The sequence below is a fragment of the Myiozetetes cayanensis genome, unplaced genomic scaffold (assembly GCF_022539395.1).
Source record: "Myiozetetes cayanensis isolate MyiCay16 unplaced genomic scaffold, myiCay2020 scf1, whole genome shotgun sequence".
NCBI classification, from domain to species: domain Eukaryota; kingdom Metazoa; phylum Chordata; class Aves; order Passeriformes; family Tyrannidae; genus Myiozetetes; species Myiozetetes cayanensis.
The window spans coordinates 52,489,192-52,505,535 of NW_026086604.1; the positions used below are offsets into that span (position 1 = coordinate 52,489,192).

The 16,344-nt window shown below is 45.1% G+C and overlaps 1 protein-coding gene across 8 annotated transcripts in view; it reads left to right on the forward strand.

The window, feature by feature from the left end:
- The window catches only part of LDLRAD4 (low density lipoprotein receptor class A domain containing 4), a 281,846-nt gene that overhangs the window by 245,107 nt on the left and 20,395 nt on the right, over positions 1-16,344 (forward strand). For 5 of the 8 annotated variants that reach the window (XM_050306900.1, XM_050306923.1, XM_050306906.1 and 2 more), the window contains one exon: positions 14,092-14,246. In XM_050306900.1, the coding sequence (XP_050162857.1) occupies positions 14,092-14,246 (155 nt within the window). The other 3 variants (XM_050306932.1, XM_050306941.1, XM_050306948.1) reach the window with 2 other exon arrangements.

The following is a 16,344-nucleotide window of genomic DNA, read 5'->3' on the forward strand; positions in this document are numbered from 1 at the left end:
TGGGATTTAACATTGTGACAGCACATCCTAAGAGTGGTAAAAATAGCCTGTCTCCCAGCACAGCAAACCTGACTCGTGCCCTACAGTTAATGGGTGAGCAGTCAAGGCTGTTTCTTGAATCATTGCACGAATGCATGAAGCAGTGCCGGTGGCAGGGGATCACAGAGGAGCACTGCAAAACGCTTGCCTGGCTCAGGCCAGTTCTCTGCAGCTTTGACTTAAAACCCAGCGGATCAGAAGTGTGGCAGAGACCCCTGATCTCAGACTGAAAGGGATGATGGAGAGATCTCTCTGCCCTTTGCCTCTCCAGAAGGCTTTGTCTGCCTTGCGTTTGCCTGGAGACTTCAGGGTGTGCTATGTGGGCAGTGTGTCCTCTCCTAGGCTGAGCAGAGAGCTCAGCCCTTTTCCTGGAGGCTGCATAAGAACTTGGGTTTATGTGGTTGTAACCCTTTACCTTAATCCCAATGAAACCCACTTTTTATTAAAAATTAGGACAGCATGGAATGTGAAGCAGTCAGTAGTTTTGCTGCCCCAATGGGGTAACATGGAGAAGTGAGAGGGAGTGGCTGTGCTTTTCCCACTCTGTGTGCGCATACACGTAAGGGAGAGCAGAGTTTCTCTGTGACCCTGAAAAACAAGTATCTTACGCTCAAAACTTCGTCTTCAACAAGCAGATTCACCCAAAGTCTTGCCCCACCCAAGCAGGATGTAGTGGTATCTTTTTAGTGGGTTGCACAAAAATGCTACTGGTGAGTCAGTACAATGTCGGATGTGCAGTTGTACAGAGTGGGAACATAGAATGAAGTAGTTTGAAATGCAGCCTCCCATCCAAAAATACCAGCCAACCAACTGTAAGATGCATTAGCTGTCAGTTCTCAGTGTGTCTGGTGAGATTTCAAACAAATTTTGGATTTTTCCTGTCACACAGAAGAAAATGCCATCGCAGCCACTTAGGACCAGCCTCTTGCGTGTTGGGAAAAGGCATCCGTCCATTTACCACTGGGCAGATTTTGAAAATCCATCTTTGTGATTTAGGTGCTCACATGTCATCTTCAAAAGCGTCTTATTAGTCCAAATTACATCTGGTACTGGTACTGGACAGTGTGTGAAGGCTGAAGTGAGCGAGGCCGGGCTCTGTGGAAGCGCTACGTAGGTGCTGCTGTGGTACTGAGGAGAAGAATGAGGACGACAGGCAGGAAGAGCTGAGGGGACTTGCCTTAGGTCACTAGCAGGTCTGTGACAGAGCTAAGGAGAGAAGCTCAGTCTCAGTCTGATCTTGTAGCTAGTAGGCCATGCATGTCCTTAAGCATCTCTGCCGTATCTTTGGGGCAGTCTTGTATATTCTGTATATATATAGGGTAATTTATCTTTTCTTCATTCCTAAAGTCCTCCTATGAGACACTTCAAGTTTAATTGATACACCACCTGATCCAGTATTATGCTAGCAGTACAGGAAAAATAGTGGGTGGAGGAGCAGTGTTAGCAAGCACCTCTCAAACATTATTGAGACCCCCATCTCTGTCCTGGAATCTGTTCAGAAACATCCATCCCTCTGACTGCCTGGGCTCAGTAATGTCAGTGGGACTCTGCTACTCCACGTATGAAGCAGCACTGCCTCGCCTGTATTATGGGGAGGCTGGTTTTGTTTCTGTCTCTGGGCTTCCAGCCTGAAATGACAGTGTCATTGGAACTACCTAGACATGCAAGAGTTACCCCAGCCTTACAGATGGTGCAGGAGGTTGGTGGCCTTCGTGTGGTAAATGGTCAAGCTGCCTTCCTGTCATCTGCAGTGTCTTAGAAGTGGCTTGAGTCTGTATATACCATTAATGCTTCTAAAAACAAGAATACTGTCATTGCACTGGGGAGGATTGGCCTCATTTTATGTAAAGTAGATGCAGATTTGAGTTTCATATCGAGTTGCTAGGGTGCTGTCCATCAAGTGATGTTTGGAAATTGTTTTTTAGAAGCTATGCCAGTTTTGACATGCTGCTTTAATTTTTTTCTGGCTGCAATAGGGCAAGACATAGGAATCTTATGTTGTCATCACACAGAGCTGTGAAGTGTTCTTTTTTCCTCTTTTTTTTTTTTTTTTGCTTTCTCTCTCTTGCACTGTGTCATATGGAAACCAGATCAAGATTATAAAATTATTGCCCACAAACTGTGATCTTTCTTCTCTTTTGTGGTGAGAACTGACAAGTCAGTGATGGCTTGGTGCTGTTGGTACTAGCTGTTCATGCCGCATGCATTTGTATGCTTCGGGAAGTGCCGAACTTGGCGTTCTTCTCAGTTGGCACACAGGCTGGTGAAACGTCAGATTTTTAGTTGTGATAAAGTTCACAGAAGAAAAAATTATGGCAGATGTTTCCTTTTGTCAGAGCTGAACTGAATCATTAAAATGTGATATGATGTACTATGAACGAGTCAGCGTAAACACCATCCCTGTGAACATGTCAGAAGACTGAAGAACTTAGACCATTCATGGTAATGTTAAAAACCATGTGGTCTGAATGCTGTATTACCAAGCTTTCCTCTTTAAATGCAGAGCAGGAATCTTATGAATTTTTATTGCCTTTCCACAAAATGAAAAGATAACATATTCTGCTTTGGTAAAAATAGCCTGGTAGCTTCTGCAATGTGGTTGCCGTTTTGCTGGTGGTTTACTCAGAGGTCTGCTTTTCACAAGCAGCAGTGAGGTATCCCATTCCCATTGAGTGCTGAGCTTGCTCGCCTAATTCCCTCTTTTCTAGAAGATGTATTTTTGGGAAGTCTTACTCCTTTGCCAGTCTGAAGGAAGTGACAGAAACGCTGCTGCTTGCTGAGGAATGCCTGTGATGATGCGTTAAAACTGGCTCCTTGTAAGTGGTTATGGAAGAACTGCAGGAAGCATCCAACAACTGACATTCTCTGTCGACTTTCTCTCCTGTCTCCTCCTCACATCTGCTGTTGTGAGGATTATTGTCCACACGCTCACTTAGGCCATTAGTCAGAAAAGAAGTGCATTAGAAACTTCACGATGCTTCCCCATGAGCTGAGTACATTTTATCTGCAGTTATTCTCATTCTTGCTGGCCTAAGAAGGCTTGACTAGATTCTGATCCTTATTCCCAGTGTTGTAATTTCTCAAGATTTTGCCATAAATTAAGTGATTTTCCTAATGCTTCACCTGCTGGAATCAAGCATGAATGAATACCTTCATTTTGACATAAAGACCAAAGAAACTCCAGAAAGATATGGTCAAGGTGTATCCCAAAGGGTTGTTTTATGTTACTCTTCTGATTTCTGATTTGAGAGAGCCTGACTGTAGAGCTTTGGAATGCTGCGGATTGGGAATAGATTAGTCTATTATATCATAAAGAGGGTTTTAAACTATAGCAATCCCAAATAATTTTGCACATAAGAAATCTCAGTTCTCATCTCTTTTGGAAAGTGCACTGCAAGTGAGGTAAATGTGTTTTGCAGATGCATTTTAAGTACTCTTAAACTGTGGCCCCTTCTCCAGATCAATTACATTGATTGGGGAAAATTTGCATTTTGGTGCATGGACATACACAAATTGTATGCAAACCACATCTTTTATTTTAAGGGGGGGGCTGTAGAAGCTGGAAATAATGAACTAAGTAATGTGATAATAGTTGTTAATGCAAGTCATCTATAGTTTTTGCACCATGGCAATTTGTGGAAATGCACTGTGCTTTTTTAAGTTAGCATAAGTTTTTACACCTCTCTTGCACCATAGGAACTTAATCCATCACGAAACCTTGTTAGGAAGCTTCACCATTGTATCCTGAGGCAGATGTGAAATCTCTGTGAGTCACCGATTTGCGATTAAGCTGAAGGAAACTGAGTCTACAGATTTTAGGAAAGAAGCTGCCCATTTGGGATTCATTTACACAGCTCCTTTTGTATAAATCATTAGTGCTATAAACTATCCATTATTGTTAGGAGAAGAAATTTAACAATGCAAATAAAACAAAATACTGTGGCAGAGCAATTTTATGCTTGATTGTAATGTTTAATGGCATGTTCTCATAAAGAGATTTTTCCCATCCTTCAGACCTATCGTGTCTGTGACTCACTTGATTTCCGATGGTTTGAACATCCCTCATTTTATTCCTAGCGTTGTTTTCTCTAGAGCAATTTCTGTAAACATGCTGCAGCATGGGGTTATCCAGGGTTAATTTCCCTTATGATTACACATCCAGACAGCATGTATGTAAATGCTGCAAGACAAATGATAAGAAAACTGTAGGATGAAAGAAAACAAATAAAATTCCTTTGTTTTGCATGTAGATCTTTTTCTCAGTAATGTAGTCTTTCCCTTGCTCACTTTTAAATGTTAACACTAGCTTATTGGCATTACAGTTCTTTACTTTTATATTATCACTGACCCTAAATTTTGCATTCTGTTGGTTCTCTCTTCTTCTTTTACTTTCAGGTACTAGACGGCCCCATCAGTGAGGCAGAGCTTTGTATCTCTAAACGAGCTGATTATATTAATGTCAGAAGTAAAATACAGCTCTTCACATTCTGCTTGTATTTTTAGTACCTTATTGTAATTCTGGTTCTGTTTTTCCTTCTTATCTCTGTTCTGTGTCTTGCCCTTAGATTTCTTCTTTAGACCGGAGTTGCTGTGTTTTTGTGTGATCTCAAAAGGTTTCTGCACTGTCCAACTTTTTGAAGTCATTCCATACACCTTAGTCAGAAAATACCAAATATCTTGATACTCTGTTAATCTGCATTCAAGTGCCCGTTGTTTTCTTTTCCTGTCTGCCAGGGAGTTTGTTGGCAATTGAGATTTATGGAGCGAATAATCCACCTGGCAGGAGACTCAGTAACTCAAAACATTGTTCTTTAGTGGAAGAATGAACGTTCCTTTGTGTGTGTAAAATACCCCTAATAGCTTATTTAGCAACCTATATTTCTACAACAGGGCTTTCAGTTTTGTGTTGGAGGTGGATTCTTGCATATGCATAATTCTAGCGCCCATGCTAATTCTGTACCTCATTTAACTTTCATCCCTTCGTGTGGAAGGATAATGCATGATGTGATCTCTCAGCTTTTTAATGTGGTCCTTAGTGCATCTCTTCTAGCTCCTGCTTGAATGGGGGAAAAAAAAAAAGATATTAATAATGAGGGATGATTCTTTCCTGTACTTCCTGGGAATTGCCTGGAAACCACGGGGAGCTTAGGCAGGGTAGTCATGCTGCAGCCACTGAGACTCCATGGAATCCAGTATCAGGTATTAATTGCAAGTACTGCTGGAAGAACTCTGAATAACAACAGGATAAAAAAAAATACATTGTGATCTTTTCCTGAATTTTCTCTTACTTAAATGGCTTGTTTTTATAATGACTTAGTAGATTTGAGCTCAAAATACCCCAAAAGCTATGGAATGTGATAAAAATGAGGGATGGAAGGGGTTGCAGTGTTTTCAGGGCAGCAGATTTTGTTCACTACTTTTGGATAGAAATAAATGGTGGATTGAATTAGTCAGTGACTAAAATAGATGGAAGCCCCTGTATCACAGTATATTCACCCTAATGGATACCTGTGTGAAATTTTGGTTCTTAGCCACCTGGTTGCTTTGTCCCCTTAGGGATATTTTCATGGTCTGAGTAGCCTGGGTTGATTATCTCCCTCAGATTTACAGCTGCCTTTCCCTGCCCAGAGTTTCTCATTCCTTGTGCATCAGCACCAGGAAATTCTGTACCTGTTTTTCAGCAGTGGAAGGGGAGCATCGAGTTACCAGCAGTGTAATCTCCAGGGTAAACAGGGCTAGGGTATTATGCTCACTGTACCATTTAACCCTGCTGGAGGAGATGACTGTAAATTGCCTGTGTCGAGCCAATGTGTGAGGACTAATAGAACTGCAGTGGGGATAATTCATAAGTAGATTTTCTCACTCGCCAGTGTAAACAGAGCCAGGGCTAGTCAGGTCTGAAACGGTGATTACTTTTAAATCAGCATGTTATAATTCAGTGTCCCTGATTGAACCCTCCTTCCAGTACAGGAAAACAAACCACTGCATGCGTGGCCAGCACAGGGACCACTCAGGCTGTGCAACTAACTGTGCATATGAAGGACTCCTTCAATTTCCTAATCCTTCCTATTAATGCAGAGTAAAGAACAGCTTTAACAGGGAGTTCATTTAGAGGCCTTAAATGCTGCCTTCTTACCTTCACCAAACTTACTTCTTTGGGGTTGTTTTGCTGATCTCTCCACACTGCTTCCATCTGTTGTCCCTTGCACCTAATCACATTAAACACAACATCATACATCTACATAGGTATCTGCTGGTAAATAAGTTACTTGAATTTACTGCCTATGAGAAAAGCACTTTTCCTTTCCCTGAGGTGGTGCCATTCTTCTGTAAATGTGTTAAGTTCTGACAAACTTGACCTATAAACTCCAGATTTAACTGAAAAGGTAAAAATTTACCCCAGGAGGTGGCAGTTTGAGTGGTGGGGACATGAGGCATTCAGTAGTTGCATCTGCAGTTGCCTGAAGCCTGTCCAGGTCCAGAAATGGAAATGGTCCTGGTCTCCTGCTCTGCCCCTGCCTGACCATTGCTTGCACCCTTTCTTTGTGTTGGCATCAGCGTTCACCCAGCAAGCAATTTGACTTTTTCCCCTGTGAGCAGAGGGAGCTCACAGAGCAGAAGTCTGGCTTGTCCGTGCCTTAGCCACGTCACCATCTGCAAGTGCGCTGGGATGGTAGGAAGAAGCTGGAGCCGTGCTCCCACGGCTGCTAGCTTGACACAGGGCTGAGACTGGATCAGGCAGTGATTATCTGGGTAGTTCCAGAGACCCACAGGGCTGCTGTGTGGGTGCCACAGCCTGGCTGGCCAGGGAGTGAAAACATGGCTCCCCCTTGGCAGGCACATGTTGCCCCAGCACGGCTTTGACCATGAAGCATCATCCTGGTGCTGCCTGGAAGAGTCACATAAGGACACGTGGCCCTGCGTGAAGTGTTAATGATTGTAGATTTAGGCCTGTACCAGATTGATTTTGGGCTGAAGTTGGGCATGTGGCTCCGAGCTGTATCATAGTGCAGGGAGGAGGAAGCACCTCTGCACACACACCCGTCACCCACGTTCCCCAACTGAGTGACCCCAAGGGGTTGACTGCAGGCAGGAGGAAACACATCCGTATTTTCCAGTTTCAAGACAGTGGTTTTTCTCTTAATATTCAGAGTAAGGGCTGGCCAAGAGCCTGCCCACAGTCAGTAACGTCTTTGCAAAAGCAGAGAAAAAAAAGGGCTAAGTAGCAGAAATGCAAAACTCATACTGAGAATACAGCATGTGTCCACTTTTGGTCACCAAAGCTTGACTATGTTTCCTTACACTTGAGATTAACAGATCTACTAATAGTAAAATAAAAAATATCAGGTTTTGTTCTTGTGGCTTCCAAGAGTGACAGGTCAGTGAACACATCCTTTATAAAATTTCACCTAAATGTTACCAAGTTTAACTAGCCCTTGGCTTTAATGTGCTAGACTTCTAATGGCTTGTGGAGGAGCATTACAACTCTGTGTGCCAGAGCCTGCTTAAGGAGCTTCAAGCCTGTAGCCAGAGCAGCCATCCTGCTCAGCGGTCATGGTGGAGCCTTCTACTGGGGGGAGGGAATATCAGCAGGAAACTGGTCCACCATCCTTGTTTACAGAGCAGCTTTTATGGGCTGTCTGGCACTTGCTGCACAGTTGTTCAGTCCCTAGAGGGCTTGATTTTCATTAAAAAGTTCATGATAAATTCTTAATAAATAAGTGACAAGCCAAATATTATTTTGAGGGTGTTCTCAAGGATGCTTATCAGGTGTGCTACTAATGGACACAGAAGCCTGTAACCATTTTGCAGTCATTGTGCCTGCACTTGTACAATAGTATTGAATAAATTTTGGGGGGTAGGGAAGTAGTGGCCTAGACAGAGAGTAAAGGATGTTATTTCTCAATCTGCTGAATCCCCAGTCTTGCCAAAGCAATTGTTTTATGCCGTAGGTTAATGCCCTTCAGAAACTGAAAAGACTCTAAACACCCACGCTTCAGTTGTAGGAGACCAAAGTACAGCATTAATGCCAATAAATTAATTTGTTTTGTTTTCTTCTTTCTTTGTAGTCTTTGAACTACGCTCATGTGAAACCAGATTCTCATTTTAAACATGAGGTTGGGGAATGATATATGTGTGTCAGTCTTTGGTTCAGAAACTTTGTTTTACAATGTCCTTGACAACAAAGAGTTTGCAACAGGAAGGTAATTGGCCTCAGCAGCCGCTCTGTACATACAAAATGGGTATGCCCACATAACAGCCATGTTTAGAAGGCCTGTCTGTTGAATTAATTGTTTTCAAAGTAGTCTAGATACAATCAGATTGTAGTTTTGAAGGTGCTCCATATCTGCTATCTGTACTGAATTACTTCTCTCTGCTGGTAAGAGTGCTGTAGTTGGTTAATACTCCACTTGCACAAAAGCATTCCATTGACACATAATTTAAACTCATTCTGCTTTTCTAGGAACTCTCAAAGGATATTTATTTACAGTCCACAGTGACTGTCCCCCAGCTTGACTGTTCTGTTTGGATTGAGGCCTTAGACCTTGCAGTATCAAGCTAAACGTCAACAACAGTTTAATAAATCCAGACAGTGGGGATAGCCTGTAACCAGCTGAGAGGGCCCTGCTATGTGCCGTGGATATATATAGCAGGATATGTCTCCCTAATATTTTTAGCCCCCTGGCTGTTCATAGTGGTAGCTTGATAGGTGACCACAAGCAGGCCTACTCATCTCAGCCTCTTTCCCCTCCTGGCTTTTGCTCCTTGACTTTGAGTTAGGAAATAATAATTTTTTTTTTTTTTTTTTTTTTTTTTAAAGGCTGATCCATGGGATTTGCAAATATGAAAGGTGTGAGGAGCAGTGGGTCTGACTGACCCTCTGGAGCATTGTCCTGGGGGCTTGGACCGTTGTGTGTGAGGGAGAGTGGTGCTGGTGTGAGGCTGATCTGAGCAAGCCCAAGCCCCCTTGGGAGAGGGGCTGAAGCCTTGCCAGTGCTGCAGCTCAGCCCTTCTACTCTCTACAGCTCCCACGTCCTGGTCAAGTCTGGACCAGAGGGTGAAATCTCTTTTCCTGCTCATGTAGACACACAGTCTTATCTGGTGCTTTGGGGATGCCACCATAATCTAGAGAAGTAACTAGGAACAGGAGAAGGCTTGGCCGTGGTGGTGAAGCCAGTATAGGAGGAACAGCCTGGGAGTTGAGGAACATGGCACTAATGAGGGACACAGTGCTAATGGTGCTTCCCAGCGTGGCAGCGACACTACAGGTCTGTGCTGCTCCTGTGAGCAGCAGCAGCAGCAGGGACAGCCTTAAGTACCTGCTACTGGCCTCCACTGCAGTGCTTTGAGTGTGAATACAGGTGGGGACAGGCATGGGGAACCCATCTGCCTGGGTTCATCAGCCAGAAAGGCATCAGAAAGGCTGGCTTAGTGGGAGGGAGGGCTGGGACAGGCACAGTGGCTCAGAGGTGGCAGCGGGGTTCAGGGGCAGGCAGGCACTACTGGGAGTTTCACAGAGCTGGTCAGGCTGGAAAGCACCACAGTGGGTTATCTGATCCAACCTCGCTACTTAGGCAGGGTTGTCCTAGAGCACGCAGCACAGGATTGCATCCAGACAGCTCTTCAGTATCTCCAGTGAGGGAAACTCGAGAACCTCTCTGGGCTCTGTTCCAGTGTGCTGTCACCTGCACAGTAAAGAAGTTCTTCCTCATACTCAGGTGGAACTTCTTGTGCGTCAGTTTCTGCCTGTTGCCTCTTGTTCTATTGATGGGCACCACCAAGAAGAGCCTGGTTCCATCCTCTCGGCACCCTCCCTTTAGATACTTACACGCACTGATGCGTTCTGCCAAAGAAACGCACATGAGACTGGAGCCCGTGTCCCCAAAATCCCTGGCGTCCTCCTTTCTCCTCTTCTATTTTTCTTTTATAACTCTCGATGTTACGAGGCATTTTTCCTTCCGGTGGCTATTGCTTTACAGTTTTGCTTCAGGATACGGCTCCCTAATATTTTACAGACGCACACACACACACACATCCCCGACTCCCCGTTAAGACTTTGGGTAAGGCAACCGCGGCCGCGCAGCGTGGAGGATTCCTGCGATCACTCTCGCTGGCTGTGTGACGCTGGGGGCGAGATTTGGAGCGCCGAGGCCGCGGGCGGCCATCCCGCTGTCCCCCCGTCCCGCTGTCCCCCTGTCCCGCTGTCCCCCTGTCCCGCTGTCCCGCTGTCCCGCTGTCCCTCAGTGCGGGCCGCGCGGGATGGGGCGGGGCAGGGCAGGGCGAGGCGCGCACGTGCGCGGGGGCGGCGCGGGCGGCGGCGCAGGCGCGGGCGGGCCGGGGCAGGCGGCGGAGCCGGGGGTGCCCCGAGCGCCCGGCGCGCCGGGCCGGGCTTAAAGAGCGGCGGGGCGGCGGCGGCGGCGGTGCCGGGTAAGCTACGCACCTTTCTCCCCCTCCTTCTGCTCTGCGCTCCGGGCCCCCCGCGGCGGGGCTCGGGGAGCAGCGGGGCGCGTCATGGCCTTCCTGTTCTTTTTTGTTCTCGCCGGTTGAATATTTATTTTAAAATTTTTTTTTTAATTATTATTTTAGTGTTGGGTTCTTTTAATTTTTTTTTTTTTAACTGTTATTATTCGTTTTGCTCGGGACGCGCCGGATCCCGGCGGGCCCCTGGTGCCCGTGCGTGCGCGCACCCGCGCGGCGGGGGGCCCGGCGGGGCCGGGGGGCGGCGGCTGCGGTCCGAGCGCCGCGGAGAGGCGTGGGGGGAGCCTGTCCCTCCGTCCGTCCGTCCGTCATTCCGGCCCCGCGTGGGGCCCGGCGGGTGTCTGTCCCCCTTCCCCTCGCTGGATGGAGCCCGGGGCCGCCGGTGATGCGGGGGCTGGCGGAGCGGCTTGAGCCCCCCGCCCGCCGGAGGCGAGCATGTCCAGTGAGCGGCTTAACAGGACAGCGGTGAAGGATGCGCGGTTAAAAGACCTGTTGTTGGAAAGAGGTACCCGCGTGTCCGCGGGGGCAGGGATGCGGCGGGATGCGGCCCCGGATCACCGGGCAGCCCGGCCCGCCCGGGGAGCGCCCGCCTGCGGAACCTCGGGGCGCAGGGCAGGGTCCGCTCGGGCTGGGGGTCTCTCTGCGGGACAGTGCTCGGGGTGACGGGCTTGTGTGGTTGCTCTAAGGGTTGTAAATGATTTCTCTCTTTTCATGCTCCTCTGAGGTGTTTTCATTCAGCGTGTAGTTGCCTTTTTCTGTGTTGGGCGTTTTCCCTGAAACATTGTGGTTTGGGTTTTTTATTATTATTATTTCCCAGGAGAATTTTTATTAGAAATGTTGATTCTGGCGTGTAAAGAAACGGATATATGTGACTGTGACAGACTTGGGGAGGTAAAACCATATAATTTCTCTTCCTGAGGCTCGCCCCCCTCCCACCACCCGGTCTCTTTTTCCGAAAGGAAAAGTAGGAAGGGGGAGATGCCTGTCTGGAAGGCGGTGGCCCTTCGCGCCTGGCAGGTGTTGGGCAGCAGAGCAGGGGAGGCGGTGGGGGCCGTGGTGACCCAGTGCCTAGTGCCTGTCAGCAGCCACCAGGAACTATTTAAATGGCCTTGATCAGTGCCAGCAAATACAGACTGCTGCTGTACTTGTCTCTTTGCTTTTTCAAGTTAATAACCTAATGAGCAGCAGGGGGGTCAGTCTGGAGAAAGAAGAGATTAAAAATTACTTTTCTTTTCCCTGTACTTTCCAGTGAGGAAATTCTCCTGACCATCAGTAGAGTGTTTTGTTGCAGTTCAGTGTTTGCAGTGTAAAGCTGGACTTGGAAAGTCTTTGTGCTTACACCTGTGTGCTGTGGGTTTTATTTTCTTTGTTATATGGCTATGTTTTAGGCAAACATTTTCAAATTATTCCCTCCCAAGGGAAGTGCTTGCAGACCAAGTAACTTATTTCTAATGGAGAGGTACTGTCCCTTGCCGCTGAAATGCAGGGACCTTGATAAATTTAGAAGACTCTGCCCTTGGCAGACAGAGAAGTAACATGTCATTCCAGTGATCTTTGCATTCTAGGAAAGCCTAAATCAACATTGCTTGTTTTGCATGTTGCCCTTTAGCAACAGTCTCAATTTCCAGTCTAAAGTATGACATGGACCCAAATAAAAGGTTTGGGTGAATTTATTACTTCAGTAGCCACAAAGTGTAAATTGCAGCAGTGAATTGTCAACTGTGTAATATCTGTATTCTGCACTTCTGAGCCAAGAAAAACTGACTTCTTACTTAAGTGTGGTTTTGGTGGGTTTCTTTGTTAATTAATTCTGTGCTTCCTGCTTTTTGATCTTTTCGTGCTGACATTGTTAACTTCCAGTGACATAAGAGAGGGGGAAAAAGAAAGGTTGCTGCACTGCATATGGGATTGATAGCAAAAGCAGAGCACAAAACACTGACTAATCAAATTCTTTGAAAATGTTGGTGGTCTTAATGATGAGTGGATGGTACTTAACAGCAAAGAGAAATTAAATGATAGGTGTATTTTTGCCCTTTGCTCTTTCCTTAGCTTTAAGTAGGCTTAGTTACCCTACTGAGGAGATTGTGGACCCTCAGCACTTAGATGGTGGTGTGGCCGTGCCTGCTGGTAGCCTACTGGACCTTGACACCAGTCTCCACTAGACACCAGCACACTTGCAGCATCTGTGGTCTGAAGTTTTGTTCGCAAGAAATCTTAGAATAATGAAACAGCCTTGCATTTCCTTTAGTTCCACCACAGGTTCACCTTGGATTTCATGTGTGAACAGCATTTTTCTACCTCAGGTTCACAGTCCTATTGTGTCTGCCCAAGTGTGCTGCTGTCACACAGAAGGCTGAGTGTCTCTACAAATTAGAGATGGGAAGTGGGGAAGCTTATTTTCTGATATTTCGTTTGTCTTTTCATCATCATATGTCATTATCTCTTTTTCTGTGTTAGCTTTTTAAAACAGAAATTTAATATTGGTTCCCTGAAGTTCATTTTTTTTGCATTCAGAAAGTAGTGCCCTTTTTGGAAAGTACTGAAACTGAGCAACTTGTGCTGCTTCCTTGCTTTTTCTACCAGCCTAGCAACCAAAGACCTCCTCCCATTAACTGGAGTTGTCTTTCAAGATGAGAGCATCCCCTGTGAGCAATGCAGTTTCCATAGAAATATCACCAACTCGGTAACTCCAAAGGGCAATTTTTCCCCTTGTGTTGCTCATCCTTGCTGCTCCAGTGTAACCAAAAGGGTGCAAGAGTGACTCATTTCTAAATATACTTAATATCTGTGGTTATAGGCAGGGCTTCAGATAAGATGATGGGCTCTGACGGACTTCATTGTAATTGTATCTCATGCAACAACCAAGGCCCTGGTTTCATTTTTAACTGTGGAACATACCTTGTTTTAGAGTACCAGATCTCCTTTTAGATTTTTACCTGAATGGGTAAGTCCTAGAAAAGTTAACTTTACACTAGTTGGAGGGAAGTTAGTAATTGAAAAAGGCATTGTGTGTAGATTCAATAGGATAAAAGTTTTCCACTCTAGTTAGATACCTTTCATGCTATTTAGTTGATAAAAAAACTAAGGGTAGTGTACTAGATACAGTGTCCTGATTCCATTCTATGTAACCTCTGCTTCGAAGCTGATGGAGCCCTCTGGACTCTACTGGCATTGCAAGTGGCTGTTAAAATAGAGGGGAGTTAGTACGTGTGTGGTGTGGTGGTTTGTTTCCCCCACACAGTGAAAATGTGTTGTCCAAAAGGCTTGTCTGTGGTGTTTATGCTAAAGAGTTTATTACCTGAGAAGGCTGCAGAGAAGGATCACCAAGAAGCTTCTTACTTTTGATCTGCAGCTATTCATACCGATTGATTTGCTCTGACAAAAATTAGATAATTTTCATACTTAGAACAGTTTTCCTCACTAGGCTTTGCAGAATGGACAGCAGTAGTATCATATGCCAGATCAATCTTGATGAAATAATGAGGGTTTTTTTGGATTATTGCTTTGATGATTAACTTTGTCTGTTAATGACACATTTACCTCTTTTTTTTTTTTTTCACCCCTTTGTTTTAGCTGAACTGGAGTTCGTTCAAATCATCATTATAATCGTGGTTATAACTGTTATGGTGGTAGTGATCATCTGCTTGCTGAACCATTACAAACTCTCGACACGCTCCTTTATCAACCGACAGAGCCAAAGCCGAAGACAGGAAGAAACTTTGCAGACGGTGAGTATGAGCCCCTTGCGCCTGATTGTTTTTCCTTGTGCTGTATGAGCCCTGCAGCAAAGCCTCCTGAGGAGATCCGGCACAGGCAACTGTTGGGAGAACTTTTGATATCACTTCTAATACTCCCTGCTATAGTTAGGTCTTTTGCTGGGGTTGTATTTGTCAGTAGAAAACAAAATCACAACATAAATTTAAGGCATACTGTCTTTGATTATTTTTAGAGCCTGATATGTTTTATGTAGCCTGTATTCATTTTGTATTTGGAGGCTCAGATATGACATCCTGTTTGCTGCTGCTGTAATTTGAAAGGGGAGCGGAAGGGTAATGAACGGAGATTACCTGGGTTACAAAGATTTGAAATACACGTTGTTGTGACTTTCCATATATTTACTGATACCCTGGAGTTTTATCGCTGCTGCTGTTATGTGAAGATGCTGTAGCTGTTTGCTGGATCAAAAACACTGTCTCAGTAAGGGCAGGAAAATGTAGTGCTTGTTTCACTGAAACAGATGAAAGAGACTAGAAAAAGGATCCCTCCGAGGACCTGAATTGTTTAAGATGTGTTGTTACGGAGTCCAAGGCTTAAGATGGAATCTCAGTCAAGACTTGTAAAGGCTGTATTTCATCAACCCAACAGTAAATGGGCACCTAGCTTTCCTTGTGAACCAGGAGTTTGCTGGGTGGGATGCTCTGCTCCCTTGTGAGGGTTAACCACAGAGTGTCCCTGACCTTGGAACATCCCCCTGAAGCCAAAGCTGTGCAGTGTCCTGTGGTGTCAGAGGGAGGTCCTTTCTTCTGATGTGCTTTTCAGTGTCCCCAGAATGGTGCCCTTGGCCTCTTTGCTGACAGCAGTGGGTAAGAGGCAAATTGTGAGGGCAGCGTTCTGATGCATTGAATTCCTGGTAACTGCATTGGGTCCACAGCTTCATTTCACTGTCAAAAAAAAAAGTCTGATTGTAACTGAGAGATGTGGTCCAGTAATGGTTTACACCACTTCTAATTCCACAGTATTGCCTTTTTTATCCATCCCAGTCCTAAGTTTCCTCCCTCTTTGTGCTCCTTAGGGAGCTGTCAAGGTCATAGTGAGAGGCCTAAGGGAACTGCTCTGGCTGAAGGCTAATTGGTTTTTTTGGGGTTTTTTTTTGTTTGTTTGTTTTTGTTTTGTTTTGTTTTTGGTTTGGTTTTTGTTTGTTTGTTTTTGTTTGGTTGGTTTTTGTTTCAGTTTTTAGGTTTTATTATTTGTTTCTTTTTTGCCTTTTTTTTTTTTTTTTAACCCTCACAGTTAGATTTCAGTCAGGTCAGTGAGGGAAGTGTTCAGGCAAGGGAGGGAGCACTGACAGGGGAGGAGCAGCAATGCCACAGCCAGGGCTGGACCTGAGAGGCTGCTGCGGAGCTGCATCCCTGGCAGTCTTGGCAATTGGCAGCTCTCTCCTGAAAGCTGTAAAATGTGACAATGCAAGGTTCTCGGAGCTCTTTCTGAGCACATCACCTGTGCCCTGTTGCTGAGGTGAATATCTCTTATCTTGGAGGCTGTGGAGGGGGGCTCCTAGGAAAGGGGCTGTCTCCTCAAGGAGAGGTTGCCTCATTCCTTAACACTTTGATAGTGTAGGAATGCTTAGCTCTAATTTGGTTACAGATGAAACTGGAACTGTCAAACCTTAACCTTGTGGACTTCAGGGCTGGAAAAATCGACTAGATTAATTTGAATGTTGCTTTGAAATGGACACTGTAATTCAAGAACCACACTTCTGTCTGAAAAATGTTGGCTATAATTGCTACAAATGCTTAAAATGAAATAGTTTCAGATAACTGAGATGCATTTTCATCTTCACAAATCTTTTAAAACTGCAGTAAGCTGTCAAATGCATGAAGTAACCCATTATTTCCTTTGTATGGTTCATTAGTATTGTCTGTTATCAGAGGCAGTGGTGGGGTTTTTTCTCTTGTGCACAAGGGAGAAAATATCACCTTCTTGTGAAGAACATGCAGTTTGGCAGCAGGAACTTGCAAGCCACTCTAGTATCCAGAACTGCTGTTAAATAATTTTTAAAACACTGACTCAGTTTCAGTTTGACACCCTTATAAGTAATGATAATCA